Raw genomic sequence first — 23,185 nt, forward strand, 5'->3', positions numbered from 1 at the left:
TAAAGGTATGCCGGAAAATCTTAACTCCGTTCTATCAGATGCTGTGAAAGTTAATAACTTCATAAAGGCTAGGGCTTTAAACAGAAGATTATTCTCCTTGATATGTGAAGAAATAGGTGGCAAGTTCAAAACTTTACTGCTGCATATAGAAATGAGGTGGTTATCTCGCGGGAAAATTTTGAACCGTCTCTTTGAACTGAGATCAGAAGTTTTCTTGTTTTCAAGTGAAAAAAATCATGACATGAAAAAATTGTTTGCTGATGAAGAATGGTTGTCAAGAATGGCTTACCTAGCCGACATTTTTGGCAAACTCAACACACTGAACTTGGGACTTCACGAACCAAACACAACAGCCAATGACAAAATAAACTCCTTCAGGAGAAAGTTGGTCCTGTTTTGATCACAAATACAGAAGGAGAATTTATCTGCATTCCCCACTCTATCATCATTTTTTGAAGAAAATGAAATATCTCCAATGTCAGATGTGGTTGCAGATCGTTGTTCACTTGGAAGGCCTTCAAAAAACTTCAAGAAGTATTTCTGTGAACATTATTCAAAAGTGGACTGGATCAGAAATCCTTTTTCGAGAACCTCACCAAATGAATTGGAACTAAAAGAAAGTTTTATCGACCTTACAGAAGATAGTTCCATGAAATAATATTTTTTAAAGAGAAATCTTCAACTAATTTCTGGATCGGATGTGAAACCGAGTACTTTTTGCTCTTCCGGTAAGCTCTGCTATTTTTAATGCAATTTGTTACGAGTTACATGTGTGAGAGTGGATTTTCTGAACTCTTGTATATAAAAAATAAATATCGAAGCAGAATAAGTGTTGAAGAGAATTTAAGAGTGAAGATAAGTTCCATTACTCCCAATGTTGGTATTTAAATCACAGGCAAACAACATTAAGTTTCGCGCTAAAGACTATAAAACTATATTTTGTATGATATGATTAATTTTTTGCTGACTTTTTAATAATTTTTCATTCGTATGTTTTTAGACCTGTGGGTAATAAATAAAACTGTAAATTAATACCAGTTCGATCTTTTTATTCCTCTTTATTATAAGGATGTTATAAATAAACAAATATCTAACCATTAAATATGAATTTTTCCCAGGAATTTAAATAAAAAAGCCTTTGGCCACTTTTAGAAGAGTGGATATTATACGTTTATTAAAATATTTAGGTCTGGTGGTACGCTAATATTTCTCAAAAAGTCAAGTGGTACGCATGTGCAAAAAGGTTTGGAACCCCTGTTCTAGATAGTGAACAGAAAGTGACATTACCATAGAAAAATTTGTCATCACCTGAAAGGAGATTATTAAATGAAAAAATATCACTTTTGATTTCGAAATAACTTGGATATTTTAGGTTGAAACTTTTTTTTCAAGTTCAACATTAAAATATTAAATATTTCGGTTGAAAAAATACCTGAAGATTAAAAACGCAAAAAGCTGAATTTTCACCAAAGATCGTTACAAACAATTTATTTTTTATGGTTTTTCCAATTTTTCTCGGAAAATTCCAGGTTGTATATCTTCATATTTTCTATATCTTCTGTATCCAGCATTTTCCAGTAGAAACAATTTTCAAACCTAAAATTCACCCCAGCTTAATCTACATATTTCGAATCGACTTCATTTTATTTTTTATAAAGAAAACACAGAATTTTATATCTGTTTTATATTGTTTTATATTATATTTTATATTGTATTTCAAACAGGCTTCTTCGCTGGTCTACTAATATATTATCAAACATTTTTTTGGTACGAGAAAGAAAGGTTTTGGCCTCATACTTATCCATCTTCATACAAAAAATGTGGGAAACTTACAAAGAAGAACGAAAGCAATTAATTCAAAACGTACTACAAAGATGTATAGATCACGCATATAAGTTACTTTCAGACACATACTGAAAGAAAAGCTCTCTATAAACAACTACTTTCGTAAAAACATTTATTGACACGAAAGAAATAACACTTTCCAAACATCTACTTTTATATGAACATTGAATTATACAAAAAATACTTTTTCCTTTTCAGTTTTACTCTAAACATTCGTTATGGAATTGAATCAGATAACATTCAGAGGATTACTACACAATGTAATATATGAAAGAAGAAACATTTCACTCACATGGAACACTGTTACCCTTTTCATTTTTACATATTTCTATTTCTTCATTTTTGATATTTTGTGATGAAGTCAAAGAGACAATGCTATATGGAGTAAAATTTCAGTGCTATTTTTCATATTGCTAAAATTAACATAAACACCCTGTCTTGCTTTTTTGTCAATTTCTCGAGAAATGTACTTGATTCCCTCGACTCATTTGTACTAATTGGGGTGTGTTACTGAATGTGAAACTTTTACCCAATTTGACCAGCCTTGTAACTGCTATAGTTCAGAAGACACTAATACAAATAAATAAATGTCCACTCTGTACATTACAAAAAACGTGACTCCCCTTTCGATGTTTCAAGTATACCTGAAGCCAGATCTTGTTCAAGTAAAGAAACGCTGCTATTATTCTCAATGAAGCTACTGTTATATAATTTTTCCGAGCTCATTATGCAATTACCTTTCAAAAAGGATTGTAATTCCGTGCTCCGTGATGGATAATGTGTCGATTTGGCAACGCAGGCGAACCTTCGTCTTTCCGAGAAGCTGCTTAATGACCAGAATTCGTATCCGTTTTGTGGCTACTGTGCATCTCTAAAAGGCATGTTAGGGTTCCATCTCTATTGAAAGATTATTTTGAGAGAAAGCGTTAAAATTGCCTGGAGGTCCGGAGGTAGATGCCTTCTTAGTCATTGAGGAATTGAAGAGTATAAATCAACAAAGAGATATTTAACAAGATACTCTTTAGAGAGTTTCTGTCGTTGACAAAATTGCACTGTATTTATTTACTCATACTTAAAAAATTCAATTTGGATTTTGGTCTTAATGTGTGTCACATCGAGATTCCATTTGAATTTAGAGATGAAGAAGTGAAGATCATGCGTTTATATTGAAATTGCCGAAAAGAATAAATATACACTGTGGATACATCAGTCAGTTCAAAACATCTACCTTTTTTGGGTATTTTTACTTTCCACAATCTGAAAAATATGAAAATTATAATGGAGAACTTTATACCAGTGTAGAAAGGGCAAACGTGAAAAATAGACAATTGACAGGATCTAAATTGTTAGAAAGATTTGAAAATTCAAATTCCATTCCATTCAAAATGTCCCATTCAACATCGAGTTGAATGGAACAAGACAAAAATGATTACAAATGAGCATCACTCTAATATTAGTAAACTAAAAGAATCAACGTATATTCTCATATCTGGAGAGAATTGTATTTCGCACAGCTCCTTAGAAATAGATCGTACTTGGCTAGCTATCTTGAAGGATAATTTGGATAGTGGCGAAATGGCAACACACTGATATCGGAGAGAGCACCTTGTATTACATCGAATGTTTCAGTTGTCAATCAACAACATTGACATAATTTCACACTTCAAAACTCCTTTGACATCTGTCGAAGAAGTTGAGAAATAATTAGCAAAGGAATAACTGCAAATATATTTGAATTTATTGTCCATTTCTGAAGACAGAAGGCAGATTTTGGCATCCCAAACGTTCAGATAGGTATTGTATTATTTCTTAACAATTTTTTGATAGGCAAAATTGTTAAATACGACAAGTAACTGATAAATAGAACATGTTTTATTGTGAAAAATACTTTGATTTTACGCAGTAACTTATCGGGGTCAGATTGTGGAAGGTAAAAATACCAAAGATCGATAAAAAACTGATTTTCTCCACAAAAAATGACTCGTTCACATACCATATTATTTGAGGAATGCTTTTTCCCCATTTTTAAAACTGACCTTACACATTATGATCACTCTATACAAAATTCAGTATGATTGTTGATTTAACGTTCACAGTAACTTTTGAATTAATTAATACTTCTTTTTCTTTGAACGTATAACTTCTATATGCAGTGTATGAATTGAAATTTTAAATATTCAAATAATCAGTCATATCTTTTAGTGAAAAATAAAAAATTCAAATTTGAAAACTGGGAAATTTCGATATCTAAATCAGAGAAATTTTCTGTTATAAAAGGTGAAACCGTTTGGTATGTCCTTGGTATGTCCTTGATCACTCTCAGCCATTCGGTTCCATGGAAACAAGAAAAAATTGCAGGAGGCCAAATCTGGTAAATACGGTGGCTGGGACATGATTACGTCAACTTTCAATAGTGTTTCGAAGATTTCACATGAAAATTTTCTTCACTTTCTCAACATTTTAATCGGTTGTTGATGTACTGGGGCGTACATTCACATCTTGTCGACCTTCTGTGAAGAGTGTGTACAACTTGTAAACATTTTTCTGGCTCGGAGTACAATCACCATATGCCACTGTCAACATGTCAAGTGTTTTTGAGCACCTACTTTTTCACACAAAATTTGATCAACTGTTTTCGATAGCAGGAAATATCCGAACAAAGGTACTCCAACGGATTAGATCGTATTTTTGAAGTAGCCCTCAAAACGCATTGCTAACTTCAACAAATGTTAGATGACCCTCAAGACAAAATGTTGTAAAATGAAAAATCATGGCTATATAAAATTTGCTATGAGGACTGTGTATAAAATATATCGGTCAGACTAAGCGAATCATCAAAACTCGTTTCAAAGAAAACACAACACATATTCGATTTTGGAGATCAGAAGAATGTAGTTTCGCTCAACATACCTTGAAAAACAGCCATAGAATAAATGAAAACTGTCTGAAATGGGTTAAATCGGTACATGACACTAGATTCTTCGATGTTTTCGAAAGTCTGAAAATAGCAAAGTGTGGCAGGAGAACTATAAACAGTGACGCAGCAAAGTGTGGCAGGAGAACTATGAACAGTGACGCAGGAATCATCCTAAACAGCCCATTGTTCACCCCTTTTTCAGTCACGATGTAGAAATCATTGATGTGTGACGTAAAGTTGAAGAGAAAGAGTACCCTGCTGGATATAAATCTCCTGATCTCCTGAAGGCGCCAATTTGGTTGGGAAGAGCTTGTTTTGAACAAAGTGTATTGAATAAGAAAATATTCAGGTCCATATGGTAACTATCTGGTTTCATTGCTTCCTCGAAGTTGTACTTTCAATGGTGAGTATCTGACAGTATTTGGATTACATTGCAGTACTCTCAATTTCTTGAGTATTTGGTTAGAAACTTCGGAAAAAACTGATTGGATAGCAGTTACAAATAGAATATCTTGATAATATATTTTCAGTTTATCGTTTTGATGAAACTATAAAAAATATATCATAATGTCATTTATTCTTGGATTTTTCATCAACAATGAGCGAGCCTTATGATTGGTTTTAATTTTGATAATAATGGAAAAAAGCATACGTGATTGAGAGCAGAAATACTTTACCGCTAGACAATTCAAAATGCTTATCATGATTACCACTTAGAGATAAACCCCATTTGAATTTGGGTTTTACTGCTTGGTGATGATTGTACTACGTATAAATTGTTTTTATTTCTTGGAATCGAATTCTCATAAGAATAATCTTTATCAGTTTCGTGAATATTAAAATTCTTCAAAATCAAGGTTTGATAATGACAAAATCTTTATCTACTCACCACTAATTTTTCTGTTTTCAGATGTTCTAGTATAATACAAAAACACTAGTTGCTCGAAAGAGGACAGCTGTCAACAGACGAAACTAACGAAACAAAAACCATATATACATACATACACTACGCCGTTTACTACTGATTTTTCTGTTCTGGATGGTCCAGTGTATGCAACCTGAATTAGAATCAACAACAACATGAACTCAGTATATTACTCGACATGTATCAAGATAGATAAGTAGAGAACCAAATATCCTCTTTTCCAATAATGATCCTCTCCTAAAAACATAACCCTTTCAATTCGAACAAGATTCCTTTGGCTGGGATGTAATCAAATAAGCGAATGAATATCATTACGCACTGTCATCGATGACATGAGTAGATTGAACTCATTCCGTGACAAAGAGTCGAAATTTTATTAATAAAATACATTTTTCTGTTTATAATGTTAGAGCAGATAAGGCAAGTATCTTACGGCGAAACATCTGATGTCTAGCAGTGAGGATGACTGTGTTCCATGTAAGTGAAAGGAATTATGTTAATGATATCTGATTCAATTATATAACTGAAAATTACTAAACATCTACGAACTGCTTTATAAAGTACTGTTTCCAAGTAGAGAGTACTGAAATCCTCCGGGAGAAGGAGATATTGAGAGCAGATAGTTGTTGGTTCACTGATTGATCAAAAACACCTTCAGGTTCGGGTGCAGGTGTTTTCAGTCGCAGACCCAAGACAGAGATATCAACCTGTCTACGAACCTATGCGACTGTTTTTCAAGCGGAAATGTACGCTATTAAATTGTGTGAGGAGAGATTGGAAGAATCCAACCTCATACACAAGTCAATAAAAATATTCTCGGATAGTCGAGCGGCATTGGAAGTTCTTGGTTCCTACCGAGCAATTTCTAAATTGATAGCAAATTGCCAAAAACTACTTTCCCCGATAGGAAGACTCAACAGATTGTCTCTGGTCTGGATTCCTGGCCATACTGGCATGGAAGGTAATGAGGCTGCTGACTCCCTTGCACCAGAAGCTGTCATTGGCATCGCTTTAGGCTTTGCCGAACAAACATTGAACACCTGGATGGCAAGAAGGTCTATGGACTTCAGGAAGAATCTTTCAGGCGTTTATTCATCCTTCGAAGCTTGATACCAAACAGTTGTTGGACTACAGTTGAAGCTGGTTGAAGCTGGGATGATTCTGCAACCGTGTTAAGAATCACACGTTAAAAGGTAAGACCTCGTTAGTCCTTAGCTCGCACAAGTTTCTCAACTTCTGAGATTTGTCGTTCGTATGGGCGCGACAGCTGATTAACGGAAAAACAGATTTTTTTTCAAACAGTAGGGATGAACTACGATGTCTAACAGACCTTCTCACAAGTCACTATCATTTGAATTGTTATATGCAGAGACTCGGACTGTCGGAAGACAGTGTGTGCATAGCACATTTTTTGTGCCTGCCCCGCTGGGGACCGAATCAGGTTTTTGGAGTTCAGCAGAGCCGTACTCTTACCAACTGACCTGAAAGACCACTTACCATACGAACTAATTGGCTTGGTTAAGAAGCTGGGTTTATTTGGTCGAGTGTGAATAGGTGTGAGCCACAATAAGCCCTAGCGGGTTGCGGTGGAGGGTCGAATAGACCTACTCAGTTTGGACCTAACCTAACCCTCTTTTTTCCATTTCCTAAATTTCGTTTCGATTTCACCGTCTTTCTTTCAAAGTTTTTTCTCAATAGTACGTGAGCAGTTTTTTTCTGTTTCGTCACAGTGTTCTTGTAATGAGGAATACCAAGAAAGCTGGGAAAGAAACAGTATAATTGTTCTGGAGTAATTCCGCTTTTTATCTTAGAAAAAATATCAATTCATTGAAATCTGATTACTTTGTAATTCTGGATACCGATATACTGGATTTGTAATATCCGATGGATATACCGGAGACGTAATTGGTATCGTGTGGTTCTTGATGAATTACTCATTCTGATTAAACGATGGAGATACCACAAACTAGATCATTTCAAAAATTCCGCTGCATCACTATGTGAAACGTAATGATGAGATGTAACTGGATTTCAACTTGCTTGAGTTGTTATTATGGAATGCCTTACATTTTTCTTTGAGTATTCAAACAGAAATTTTATTACCTGCTTCTCCAAAAAGGATTTGTACTTTGAGAATTGAGCCCAAAAACTTTTTGAATATACAGAGACCACCTATATAGGGTGTGCAAAAAACACTTCCTGATTCTCCCTTTTTATTGATATCGCTCACTGAATTATTTAAATCGTGATTTTTTACGATAATTTTCAACACATAAATAATTTTGTTAGGACTGTCTTTCTGATATAAAATATTCTTTCAAATTGACCTGTAAATTTGAAAACTTACAATTATTATTGGTTTAGAAATTGAACATATTTATGAGACAATCTGTAGGAGTATCAAAGCAATTTTTACGAATGGTTAATTATAGCTACCTGGTTTAATAACAGGGAATATAATTAAGTTTAATTACAGGTATGAGGTTTTTCAATTTGCTCAAATCATTATGTGAAAATAACCGAATCTGTCGAAGGACATCAAGATATATAAACTAATTTTGAAGAGTCTCATGATAGATATCGTAATCGGAGGAATTTTTTGCTATCAGTTTTTCTGATGTAATCCAGAACATTCGAAAGGTAGTTTCAGCTCAAAGATCTAATATTCTTGTAAGCGGTCATTAAATAATGAATAATTTTTTTTCTGTTGCGAGAACAGGTTTTGTGTTACTGCTATTTTTAGAAGACTTTCATAGCAGTAGAGGCTGGTAGAGAAATGAAGGTATCATTTAATGAAAAATGAAACTTTTAATGTTTTTTCGCCACTTTCATTCGTAATTAGTGTTGTTACTGCAGTTTCGTCCTGGAAGGACATTTTCAAATAATTACAATAAACTGAAAATTAATTATGATGTTAACTCTTATACATATATCTACTGTTCGTTATAATAGAGGTCCTTACCTGTGAAAATGTGGATACGCTAATTTGAAAACTGGTGAGCAGATTACATCCGCAATGCTTATGCTTATGAATTTCAAGGATTCCAAATAATTGAGTTTCCCAAAATTTTTGTATCATTTAGATTCATGAACTTGTGGTTGCATTCCAAGGAATGGTTTGAAAACGTCGAATCATTTTTACTTAGTCTAAAAGACCTTCCATGTTCAGCACATCATTTTTTCCGAAATAAACCGCAATTGTCTATGTTCTTTTACCAAAATATGTTAAAGTTACAAATTTCATGATGTCTGTTCGTTTGACCTGGGGGTATATTAATCTGTGAGAAAATTTGGAGTTCTATTTTCTGACTAACTTCTGAATTATGTCTGCGTTGAAACCATTATTATGTTCTATTTCTCCATCTTGGCCAAATTAGCGTATCCACATTGTCACAGGTACTCAATTGAGATAAGGACCTCTATTATTAACTACAGTAGATATTCAAGGGCTAACATTATGATTCATTTTCAGTTTATTGTAATTGTTTGAAAATGTAACAACCACATTAGTTACGAATAAAAGAGGTAAAAAAAAACAAAGAAAGTTTTATTTCCCCTTTTTGACCATAGTATACTGTTACACAAATTTCAGTTTTATGGTATACGTGGCTCTACATTGAATTGGGTTAGATCTTACCTGACTAATCGTAGTCAGCTGGTCTGTGTGAATGGAATGAATTCTGAAAGAAAATGTATATCAAGAGGGGCAACTCAAGGCTCTGTTTTGGGACCCCTTCTATTTTGAGTTTTTAAATTTAAATGATCCGAAATTTTGTTCAAAAGCTTCCATTACTGTTATTTTTGCAGACGATACTAACATCTTAGTATCTGCGGGAACTATGTCCGAAATAATTGTCAAAGATAATGAAGTAACTGATTAAATTTCTGAGTGGTGTTCTATAAATGACCTGCTACTAAATTCTGCTAAATCTCAAATGCTCAACTTTATTACTAATAATACAAAAATTGATAAAAGCTCTATCTGGTAAGATTAAATGATGAAACTTTACATCAAGTTGATTGTATTAAATTCTTAGGTGTTGATATTGACAATAAACTCACCTGGAAGTTCCATGTTGATAGGGTCAAACTGAAGCTCAGTAAACATATATATTTACTTCGTCGGTTAAAACAAACAGTCAAATCCTCAAATATCAATGTCTTTAAAAGGCGTCTCAAGATTTTTCTATTGCAAAATGCATACTACTCTGTGGATGAGTTTCTCCTTGAATCCTAATTTGATTGTAGCTTATTAACTTTTTTATGTATGTTTTATATTAACTTTTTTATGTTTGTTTGACCTGTTGAATCAGCCAGTATTTTATTATGATGTTATGTTTTTTTTTGTCTAATGTGATTGTGAAGGAAAACTGATTCAATAAATGTTTGATTGAATTGAATTGATTGAATTTATGGTATTATTTAAGTTTGTAGAATCGGGAATGTGATAAAGGAATATAACATTGAAATGGAAAGTTTCACTTTTCAATAATCAATAATCATTACAAAAGTAATTTAATGATGAGCAAATTATTTATGTTAAATTTATACTATGAGAATGATTTGCTGTTGGTTTTGTGGCGACACAGCTATATTTTATGTCCGTATCATTACCAACACTTTAAATTTTTAAATTAATTTAAACACATATTCCTAAATTACGTCTGTTAAATACTTAGGAATACACATGTATGGATATTATGCTCTTCTGAACATTTCCATCAAATGAGAAACGAAAATACCATAACTCAAGGTTTTAGGTATAATAGGAGACAGCAGTACATCATATTTGAATGAAAAATTGTTGAACAAAGAATAAAAACGAGGACACCCGAAATGGAAATGTTTTTTTTTGTAAAATAAAATCTATAATATAATTAAATGAAAAATAAGCATACAAATTCCTGACTGGAGAAATACGGAGGAACAGAAAATCAGATATGAAAAAAGTAATCAAGAGATGTGTAATGGCCTTCTGAATGTTGTAAATATGAAATTTTTACCGACGAAAACATTGAGAAAGACCACAAAATGATTTTGGATGACCTCAAAATGAAGTTGATCGAGATAGCTGAAGCTTTGAAGATAAAAAAAAACATGTTGGAAGATGATCACTTGGTGATCGAAACACGTGTCGAGGTGTTAAAATAACGGTTTGATGTTGGGAAAACGGCCAGTAATATTCATCACTACACCAATTCCAAACAGTGCATCACAAGCCAACTGTTATAATTTTCATAACATTTCAATTTGTTCAATTTCCACTGTTTCAGATGTGGGTGTCATTTCTGTTTCTTTATTATCTTTCGTGTGTGAGTCAACATATACAACATACAACGCGTGGGTACTCTTCACGAGATTCGGTGGTGATGACAAATGCCTTATAGACTCTTTGTCGTATTTCTTTGTTTTGTTGAAGACGCGAGAAGTCGTAACAAACATTATCTTTGTTTCATCCAGGTAGGTAGATTTTGGGTTGAGACACACAATGTAATATATCTTTGACTGAAATGTATCGAATATTGTTGATGGTTGATCAAAAAATCCAATTACGTTTGATTAAAATCAGCCTAATCGAGTTATATGAAAGTTTATACTACACTGTTTGTTCCCTCATAATAAAGTTCGCATGTGAAATTGTTTATTTCTTGGTTCATCTAAAATTATATTTGTACCTCAGTTTCTCATCATTAATCACGCCCATATTTACAGGATAATCAGGAGAACGGTCTAACATTAGTTTTCATATATTTCTGATTTAAATTCTAAAATGGTTTTTATAGAAACTAGGTACATCATGTAACGACTTATTTTACATAGCAGATGACAGTATACAAATTGACAAATAGATTGTACCCCTTGAATTAATTTTTGGAATAGTTTTAATGCTGGAAGTGAAATAATGAAGTGTTTGAAAGCAAAAACTATTTATTTTTCAATGTTACAGATTCAGACGGCATGTTTATTTTTATATTGCTATTATAATGAATATCCAAAATCTATTTGAAATACGGAAAACAATTCTTTTTAAATTTCTATCTCTGCAGTAATATATTATATAAAGTGTGGAAAACTCACAAAGAAGAATTAAAGGAAATTATACTTCTTTTGCGCGTTAGGTAAAAATCGAGTCTCATCGACACCCTGAAGTTTGCTTCTTCTTCTTCTTCTTTTATTTATATGGCCATTGCTTCTCAGTCCAGTGCATTTGGCCAGACTCCACCTGTTCATAGTGAGCAAAAACTTCGTCCGGGGCGCAGCTGTCTTGTTTGAGGCAATGCTTCCACTCTGAGTTTTCTAATTCACTTTTTCTTTCATAAAAACACTTAATTTTTCTACTAGGGGGCCAGCAGTCTTCTCAATATGACTTTCACAAATAACACATCTATTATCGCACTGGTTACTGGCGTAAGGGGCCGCCAGTTCTTTCAAAATGTCCCTGAAGTTAGCTAGTCAACATTTTAGTTTTTCAAAAAAATTACCAACAGAGAAAAAGTAAAGACATCCACGTATGTAGATGTACCTACAACACGTGTTTTGTATCGGTCGGAATAAAATATATATAAATATACATAAATATATATTTTTCCAAATGATATATCGTGGTGACTGATATTTATCAATAATTTATTGATTTAAAGAATATTTACTGTGATTAAAAGTGATAAAGTGGTTTTAACATAATACTTACGTTTGTAGAATTTGAGGTCAGTTGACGGTATGTATTATTTATCCATATCATAAACTGAAATAAATTTTCACAGTATCATTTATTATGTAATTATGTAATGAGTGTACAAACAAATTAATAAAGTAATAATAGATACAAATAATTAACATTAAATTATTCCAAATAATGATCCATGGAATCCATGAATAAACTTAAACGAATAATCAAATGAACAAACAATTAAACAAACAATTAAACAAACAATTAAACAAATAATTAAAAGAAAACCGAAGTATAACTTCTTACGTGCGTACATAATTTCACACACACTCTTTTTTTTGCTGAAAAAACCCAATTCTCAACATATCAACAAATCGTTGACAAAAATCAAAATTCGATCATTGACAGATTTTCATTGTACTCGTGATGCACTTTTGGAATCTTTGGTGTAGTAATGAATATCACTGGAGTTTTTTCCCAACACAAAACCTCGATGCATATTTCGATCACCAAGTGATCATCTTCGAAAGGAAGATTAAACTCATTGAACAAGTCACATGCGAGTATTTGTTATAAACATATAACAAATACTCGCATGTGTTATAAGATGTACATTACAGGTTTCAAGTTTCCTTAACAAGGTTGACGAGTAAATAGTAAAGTGCAATGGATCCAAAACTGATCCTTGTGGTACTCCTGCCTTCAGTTCCAGATCATTCGACACTTGAGAATTCAACCAAACGTGATGCTTTCTACTTTCCAGATGATTGCCCATAAATGTGACAGCGTTATTAGATATCCCCATATAATGTAATATATTTAGTAGAGGTTTATGATTTGAAGTATCGAATGCTCTGCTGAAATCGAGGAGAATCAATATATGCGCTGTCATCTGTCAAATCAGTTGTCATTTATTCAGTCTGTTTTGCTTAGTCACCATGGACGCATATAATATTCGACAACACGTGCAAATAATATAATTGTTTTATCAAAACGGGTGTTCTGTTGGTGCAACGTACCGCGCGCTTCGCCCATTTTACGGTCGCCATAATCGTCGTACCGCGAGGACTATTCGCTATGTGGTGGATAAATTTGGGTCCATGGTTCAGTAAACGATAGACCAATACCCGTTCGGCCTGATGACTTCGACAAATGCGGAACTAGTCAAATGTTACACCCATGCTCAATCCTTAAAGTGATGGAATGGAATCAAAAGATGTACTCTTGCCAGGATCACCTTGGGCGACCCTGGGAAGCCGACATCGATGAAATATCTGGTGATGACCAGGAAAAATCTACGCCTAATAGTAGGATTTCTGACTGGCTACTGTCAACTAAGGAAACACCTCCATAATATGGGGTAGTGGACACACCTCTATGCAGGATGTGTGAACAGGAAGATGAGACTGTCAGGCATGTCCTGTGGGAGTGCCCGGAGTTACCGTCATTAAGAGAGCGTGTGTTCGGCGAGTCTTGGCCTACACCTGCCCATATAAAGGAGATGTCTACCAGTGACCTGTCCACCTCCAGAGGACAACTCCTCGGGATGATGTACAATAGGTCATATGTGGCCTAAGTAAGCTGTGGGCTTACAAATACAGATACAGATACCCGTACGTCGAAGAAACGCACGAGCGATTTGAAGGCATGGTCATCTCACGTTGAGGTGATGCAAACTAGCCACCGAGATCTTGCGATTTGGCCCCGTTAGACTTTCTCTTGTAGGGTTTTCTTAAGTCGCAGGTGTATGCCAATGAACCACAAACCACAGCGGTCCTCAAAGCCGACATAACCCATGCCATCGGTCAAATTCAGCCTGATTTATGTGCCAGAGTCATGGAAAATTGGACGTTTCGGATGCGCTCAACCCAGAGAAGACGTGGCTGACATTTGATCGATGTCATAGTCCACACATAATGGCATCAAACGAAAAAAAAATTCGACGATATCTCACACACACTTTATTTTATTTAAATTTAAAGATAAGAAGCGCTGAACGAAAGAATGTCAACCCACTTGTTAGATTTTCTATACCATTGGCGTATTGAAATAGGTCAATCGAATAATTATGTGTTCTCGTTCGATGATCACTAATTTCCAAAGTCTTTTCTCATTCAAGCAATTATTCTCCTGCTCTTGTTCAATAAAAAATAATGAGTTTTGATTGATAATGTTTTAGCAACTCCTCCACGTTCTTCACTATTCAGCATGATTAGTCGTATCGGTCTAAAAATAACTGACAAGATTAGCACTAACAAATCCTATCTTGAATGTGCTTGCCTTGTGAATATGTATACACAACAAATAATCTTTATGGCTCGAACATGATCAGTCAGCTCCACTGAGTTTGACATTGAGAAAAATCAATATCATGTAATACTTCAATAGTTCTTGAAAATGTACCAAGTCAAATATGTTTGATGAGTCTTTTCGTTGAAATCATTCGTAACCGAATTGTTTTTTTCAATTGGTTGTGGAATTCTTTCATGGCATCTATGGTTTGTAACAAGCGAACTCTTGATTATTTGGTTGAAACTATTGATTTCAACAGAATATCTATCTTCCAGGCAATTATGTGAACAATGAGACACATCAATTTTATTTTGAAGGACATTTTCGCGAGAAATGTTTTTAATCTTCACGATTTAAACTCCCACAAGAGTGGCCAAGTTTACCTTTCCAATAGTATCCTGATTATAATTGTTTGACAAGCAATTGTTTTCAGATTATTATTCGACTGAAGGTTATTATCTGGAGTTTTATTCTAGTAGTAACGGTTAGAAAGGCGAAATTACCTTCAAAAAATTACACGTATTCAACAAACACTACAATGGCTTTTTCGAGCGTATCTTTACTAACTATATTCTACATTTTCAATACTTAATATACATAATTTTACAATTTGAAGTACCTACATTTCAAATACCTGAGTTTTACCTGAATTGTAATGCATAATTCATTCATTTGCCTCGTTATGTGATCTACTGAAGAATATTTTCTGTTATGGTAAATAAAAAATCATTATTATTTGTGGGGAATTTTAAGAGAGTGAAAAATGTTAACAGGTTATTCCTTCCAATAGACGTCGGAATCATGATACCAAACAAATTATAAGAGGTGGAGTAAAAACAGATTTAATGATGTCGAATCATAGATAAACAGGATTCTTTCTTATCGAATAACGTTTTCACAAATGTTTAAAATGGATACAACTTTATTTAAAGTGCACATGAAACGATATAATAAACTGCAACAGAAGAATCCACTTACCATTTCGTCCATGCTTAATGGTCAGTTGCCGATCTTATGACTATATGAGGTTGGACTGGATTTCAGCTTGAGTTTAGATTGTGGTGAAAGATATCATACAAAATTTCTTGGAACAATGAATAAATAGAAAAAATATTTCAATTGCCCAACAGATTACTCCATTTACAGGACAATTCATAAAGAAAAAAACAGTTTATCAATAAACTGATAACGATATGATAGGGTTCAAATTGGAAGGGTTGTATTTTTTTGTATCTTGATACAAAAAATGTGGGAATTTTACAAAGAAAGAAAGGAAGCAATCAATTTCAACTCTTGTGCGCTCTCTTTCACTCCCTATAACATATGGTACAATATTGTGGGGCAGTTCTACCAATTCACTGAAAGTCAAAATTGAAAATAGCGGTTATAACTATTGCGTTTGCAGATTACAAATACCATTGTAGACCACTATTCAAAAAATACGCTATTATAACATTACCCCTCTATTGCAGAATATCTAGACACCCCCCCCCCCAATTGGAATGGAAACGTTTATATATTTAGTAATTTCATTCAGTTATTTCAATATCTTCAATCGCTTTTGAAGTTATTAATATTTTGATGTGTTTGATTGTTCATACTGTATATCATAATGTTTTTGACTGACCCCGTGATTATTTTCTTTGAAATATAAATACGATATATATTTGAATACAATTTTTGTAATAAGACTTGCTACAAATGTAAACTTACATGAACGTAGTCAAATAAAGTATGTCCATGTCTACTGTGTCTTCACAAAGATGTTTCAAGATGGAGTGGTAAAAAGCCAAAAACTTTCTTTTCCAAAGATATTAGGGTCTTCTATTAAGCGCTTCTCATCTTTAAATTTAAATTAAACTTTTGAAAGACCTATTTATGGCAATATGTGTGGAACATCGTTCAAATATCCGCCACTGCTTTTCTTGATGGAGCGCATCCGAAACGTTCAATTTCATATGACTCTGGCGCATAAATCAGGATGAATTTAACCGATAGCATGGGTTATGTTAGCTTTGAGGACCGCTGTGTTTTGTGGCTTATTCGCATACACCTGCGAGTTGTTCTTTCGAATAATTTGATTTACAGACAGTCTTCAACTATGTCCCCTTACTACCTGCACAGAATAAAACGTCTAACGGAGTCGAATCGTTCGATCTCGCTGGCCAGATCACATCACCTGCACGTAAAGGTGCATATTCACCAAAAAAGCGAGCACGAGCGAGCATGAACGAGCATTCGTGTATGTTTGCTTCAAGTTCGTAGTCGTAGTCTAATTTGTGCGAGCACTATTTGATGTACCGCCTTCTTCTCGATATTTTCTGAACGCGAACAAACATACGTTCGCTCGCTCTCCCGCTAGCCCGTACTCACCAGACGATTATTGATGCAGAATGCTCGTTCACTCTTGTTTGCTCGTGTTCGCTCGTGCTCGCTTTTTTAGTGAATACGCACCTTAAGATGAGAATACCCTCAAATCGCTCGCGCAGAATGTCCAATATGGCACGAGCTGTGTGGCACGTAGCGCCGTCCTGTTGAAACCACATGCCGTAGATGTCCAGATCATCTAACTCAGGCCACATGAAGTTGGTAATCATTGACCTATAGTGCTCGCAGTTGACAGTGATGGCCTGGCCAACATCATTCTCAAAGAAATGTGGACCGATGACGCCGCCAGCCCATAATTTGGGCTGGCGGCGTAAATTGGGATCAGTTGCCAACTGCTCCAGATCCCATTCAGCGAACACACGTCGTTTGTCTATGGTCGTTTACCTTCAGTTCCTGGTTTAGTTGAATTTTGTACGGGTGCAGGCCTACACGACGCAAAATTTGCCAAGTTATGGCCTGTAAAAGGCCAAGTTCTTATGAGCGACGCAAAATTGCCTTCCTCGGATTCTCCTACAAACTCTCACAGACAGCGGCGATGTTTTCGGCAGATCTTGCGTTTCGTCGACGTAGGGGTGTTGGTCGATCGTTTATTGAATCAGTGCATTTTCGCCAAAGTAACACCAGTCGATTATTTCCGAGAGCATAAAAATTTGATGCTCGGGATTCGATGAAATCGACGAGGGTCATTTTTGTCTGATCCTGATTGGCGAAGGTTCTACCGGTAAGTTATCAGTGCTTGGAAAGATGTGAGTTAGTTGGCGACAGGTCTGGAGAGTATGGTGGTTCGACGCTCAATTCGTTCAATTTTCGGACGGTGATTTCTGGAACGTGCGGACGGGCCTTGTCGTGAAACAGAATCGGACCTCTTCTATTGACCAGTGCCGGCCGCTGCTGACGCAATTTTCGGTACATCTCATCGATGTCCTCACAATAGGACTTCACCGTGATGGTTTGGCCCGGTTGCAGAAATTTATAGCCAATCACACCTGCTGCTGACCACCATACAATATCCATAGTCATTTTTAACGACTTTTCGCCTTTGGGAAGTGCTAAGATGGCTCATTGGTGTTTAATAACTGTGCTGAACGTCTCCTGTTTTCGTAGAGGATCCACTTAAAAAGATAATCGTTTTGGTTGCGCAAGGCAGAGAAGAACAGACCTCGAAACGTGACAACTTCTGTCAATCGATGAAATCGTAGGGCACCCAATTTTTGATCTTTTTCAACTTTCCAATACGTTTAAAACCATAAAAAAACCATGTCAGCTGACGCACAGTTCTTCCCCATACCACGCACCGTTTGTGATGTGTCAGTCTCCTCCAGGGTCCTCAATTCCTCGTCCTGGATTACTATAGGTCGACCTCGTCGGAACGCATCTTCCAGGCTAAAATCTACAAAACGAAATTTCACGCTATCATTGCCAAATGCCTGGTTAATTTTTCGTGCTGCTTCGGCAGCGCTTTGGTTCAATGTGAATTTGTAGAAAAAAATGGCCGACAATCGCCTAACGGCAATGAGCTGAAAAGAGGCGAAAAATTCAAATTTGGAAAAAATGAACATCAATGTATAGTATCAGTATCACGGCACAGTAGAATAAATATTCATTGAGATATGCAACTATAAGAAGACATGTCCTTTAAACGGACGACACTTTTGAAGCAAGCTGAGAATATTATTAATATTTCACCTATTATTTGACTTATCTCATAATTCATTACTATTTCAAGTCACAATAATTTTTTTGACTAGAAGGTCGTGAATTTGATCCCAACCCCAACCAGATATATTTCCTCAAGAGAATTTATCTAGTTGAAGTTGGGATGATTCTGCAACGTTACATGTCTGACGGACTGCGAATAGCCATGATGCTCCCTATTAGGTGGATCGGGGAGTTATTAACATTGCCTATCCAGGACACGTAATGACCAATGTAGTCGATGCCGATGACACCAAAAAAAAATTTGTTTTTTCAAATTAGCTTTCTCATATTTTTTAATTTCAAACTCATGTTTTATTCTTCACATTTTTTGATAAATAATATCAAATGATGAATCAAATCGCGAAACATCAACAAAGATCTCAGCGAAAATGTGGATTGTAATTTTTATCGCGAAAAAACCTGCAATTTTGAAAAGAATCAAAATGATTTGTGCAGAAAGAGTCGCATATACTTTTTTGAACACATTTCATTTTCGTTTTTCCCTCAGTGACGTAGTGTCATTCATGTGTAGTCAGGGTCGTAGCGAAAAGAAAAACCAAGGGGGGAGGGAATCCAAATTTTCCAAACCCCACCAGCAAAATTTCCCAACTTTCGAAAAAATTAAAGCCGAGATATTAATTACTACTAAAATGTATTAATTTTCTTACTTAGCTATCCAAAGATTGGCTGAATGCTTATGCCCGTTAGGTTATGCACAAACAAAAATGAATTTTGGTAATTATAAAAATAATAATGGGAATTATTCTACTTTGGACCAAGGTCCTTAGTTTTCCAACTACATCTACCATGTATAGGAATATTCGATACAATTGAAAGAAAACAACACTCAAATAATATTGTGCTTATTGTTTTCTACTATTATTTTTTCACGGCCCGAAATTTCCCAACTCTTCCAAGTCGAAAAAACAGCGAAAAGTTGGGGGATATTAAACAGAATTTCAAAGTATGGCATCTCCAAGTTATGCATGTTGGGAAATCGCAATCTTCTTCTGGTTCTTTCCCATTTCTTATTACCTCCCCCTTTCTTCTCTCCTTTTTATTTTTTGTTATTTTCATTAATTTTTTACTATTATTTTTTTCTATCTTCACGGCCCAAAATTTACCAACTTTTTCCCAATTTGAAAAAGCAGGGGGGGAAACTCCCCCCGATCCCCCTTATGGCGACGGCCCTGTGTGTCGTATATTCATGTGTTGTTGCCAGATTGTGATTGAAATCTGATTTGAACAGTTTATTTAGAATTCATTCGATTTTACTGATTTTATGAAATTGTTCAACTACTTTTCCATTTTGAACCTAGCATTGCTTTTCATGAGGTGCAATACCTAACCTAACCTAACCTAAACTATAATATATAAAAAAACTCTGAAAGACAGATTCATCAAAGAAGAAAATTCCGTGGATAAGTGTCACTGTTTCACGAGTTTTTTGGCAGTTCAACATTTTACAACCTGAAAAATAAATGAATCCAGTGACGTGGAATAGGACAAAATACATATGCATATTTTTTTAATGATTCAGGGATTTTGAGGTCTTGAAAAAATGTTGTCGCATTCGTGTGGAAACTGGTACCTTCCCGTACGATAAATCATTGAAAAAAGTACTTTTCCACACACAAATAGGAAAAAATAGTATTGCACAACTGTGAAAGAACTGTTTTCTTTTGTAGAAGCTCATGATCCTTTTTGACCAGACTATAGTATCGCATCATTCGCATCTCGTACACAATGCTAGAGAATCTCGTCGATCTCTATCCTTGTCCCACTCCCGGTTCGGTTCTCGAAACTGCCTTCCACTTCTGCATTACGGTCTCGCGGTGGAGGCTATCAAAGGAGGGCGTCCAATGGCTGTCACCCGAGCTCCATCCCCACCCCACAGTCGTTTGTAAGCTTGAGTTCGTCGAGTGCACCTTGTCGTAGTTGGCTTCGAGCGTACGTTTAAATACACGGTATAAGAAATTACTGCCAAAAACAATTAACAACATAATCAATTAGTGAGAGTGTGGTGCTTCAACAGTCGCGATGTTTGACGTGTTCGGCTCCGTGAAGGGGCTACTGAAAATCGATAGCGTATGCATCGACAACAATATTTTCCGTCTGCACTACAAAGCCACAGTGATTATTCTCGTTTCTTTTTCGCTGCTCGTTACGAGCAGGCAGTACATAGGGGACCCCATAGACTGCATCGTAGACGAAATTCCCCTTAACGTAATGGACACTTACTGTTGGATTTATTCAACGTTTACGATACCGAATCGAATGACCGGCCGGATAGGAACCGATATCGTGCAACCCGGGGTGGCGAGCCATGTGGACGGCAAAGACGAAGTGAAATATCATAAGTACTACCAGTGGGTGTGCTTCGTGCTTTTCTTCCAAGCGATGCTCTTCTACGTGCCGCGCTACCTGTGGAAGACATGGGAAGGCGGCCGCATCAAGATGCTGGTCCTTGACCTCAACTGTCCCATCGTCTCCGACGAATGCAAGAAAGACCGAAAGCAACTGCTCATCGACTACTTCACCACCAATCTCCACATGCAGAACTTCTACGCGTTCCGGTTCTTCATATGCGAGGTGCTGAACTTTATCAACGTTGTAGGTCAAATATTTTTCATGGACTATTTCCTCGATGGCGAGTTCAGCACGTACGGCAGCGACGTACTCAAATTCACTGAGATGGAGCCCGAAGAACGAGAAGATCCTATGGCGAGGGTGTTCCCGAAGGTAACCAAATGTACCTTCCACAAATACGGTCCTTCTGGATCGGTGCAGAAGTTCGATGGACTCTGCGTCCTTCCACTGAACATCGTCAACGAGAAAATCTACGTTTTCTTGTGGTTTTGGTTTGTAATACTCAGTGTTTTGTCCGGAATTTCCCTCCTGTACCGTGCAGCCGTCATCCTCGGCCCCAAAATCCGCCTGTACTTGCTCAGAACCAACTGCCGCATTGCCGCCTCCGACCAAATCGAAACCATCTCCAACAAATGCGAAATTGGAGACTGGTTCGTTCTTTACCAGCTGGGTAAGAACATCGACCCTCTCATCTTCAAAGAGGTTATATCCGACCTATCGAAAAAGCTAGAAGGCAAAGAGATTGTGTAATCGAGTGTTTGTTTTTTATCGTGCCTTTCGAACAATATTTGGAATATTTGCTTAGCGATGAGGCGTTTACATTCGATAATCGGAAGGATGTGTAGACGCTGCGATCGATACTCCAGTATGACTCTAACCGAAGGACCAATGTAAAGTTCTGTGATGGCAGAAAAGACTGTAACTTCCGGCCAACAGCCTCTAGGTTCGGCTGTGATAAATCGTTTCTATTTCTAATGGTACAATAGCTCAATTAGGTCATTCCAAAATGCTTTTATCTCCTTTCCTCGTCCACTGCCAAATGCATTTCCGGCGGTCACTCCAGAAACAGGTATATTGATTCAGAGAACCGATTTCGCAGCTGCTACTTGCCGGAATTTACGAGGCAAATTAAAGAGGGCCGTGAAACCACCGGGACGATATTTTAAAAAGTATTTTCTGTGATATTTTTCATATCCGAGAGAAGCAAATTTACAGTTTTATTCGCTGATATACCCAAGTATATTATCGTAATACGACAAAGACTGACGAAATTCCGAACTAAAGACATTGACAATGATATTTTATTATAATAAATTTTATTGCCCTACAATTTGTCGCTCTAGCAGCTGGCGAAATCGCTCTCTCTGTGATACCGTGATGATCTGACAAACGAGAATGAAGAAGTGCTTTTTATTTTATTATTGTTTGTAATTGTTCGATCAAATATCTTCAATTTAATTCATATGTGATGTTTAGAATATAGTTTAGACTAAGTTCCATACGTACAATTCCAAGTGAGCCGTCACGAAAACACATTCACTTTTTATAAAATATTTTGTATAAAAATGTGTGTTGAGACTATTATATGGTTATATATTGTATATTATAGATTTTTAAAGTGAAACGCCATCAGTGCCTTTTGAATTTTGTATGGAATTATATTTGAATGACGACAAATTAAGTGTTTTAATGTTTCGATAGGTTATTTTGAAGCGATAAATTCGTTCAAAGTCCAAGTTCAGATCTACACTGACACAGATGGGCGAAGATCCTTTCTGTAAATAAACTATCTATAATTCAAGTTTATGAACAAACAAACTCGACAATAATCTGGACTTTGTTTATTCTTGATATGAAAGTTTAATTCTTTCGGAACAAATATTGATATTGACTGCACTGGGAATTTCTTTGAAATTAAACTAATTTCTAACCCTGAAATTACATTCGTAGAAATATATTACAAATTTGGTATTAGTCCGGGGGTCTTGCTTCAAAATAAAGAAAATGCAGAAAGTGAAAGGGTAGAAATTTTCCACATTATTTTCACAAATGTTGAATATCAGTATATATTTTCTCAGAA

At 35.6% G+C, this 23,185-nt stretch overlaps 1 protein-coding gene across 1 annotated transcript; it reads left to right on the forward strand.

The window, feature by feature from the left end:
* Positions 1-20,647: 20,647 nt before the first annotated feature.
* LOC111506412 (innexin inx2) lies at positions 20,648-22,782 on the forward strand. The gene has a single exon (XM_023161467.2). The coding sequence runs from the start codon at positions 20,776-20,778 to the stop codon at positions 21,853-21,855; it is 1,080 nt and encodes a 359-aa protein (XP_023017235.1). The 5' UTR covers positions 20,648-20,775; the 3' UTR covers positions 21,856-22,782.
* Positions 22,783-23,185: the final 403 nt, after the last annotated feature.

Source organism: Leptinotarsa decemlineata, unplaced genomic scaffold, assembly GCF_025532065.1.
Source record: "Leptinotarsa decemlineata unplaced genomic scaffold, Ldec_3_MD MMD2_P_RNA_scaffold_5, whole genome shotgun sequence".
Taxonomy (NCBI): Eukaryota; Metazoa; Arthropoda; class Insecta; order Coleoptera; family Chrysomelidae; genus Leptinotarsa; species Leptinotarsa decemlineata.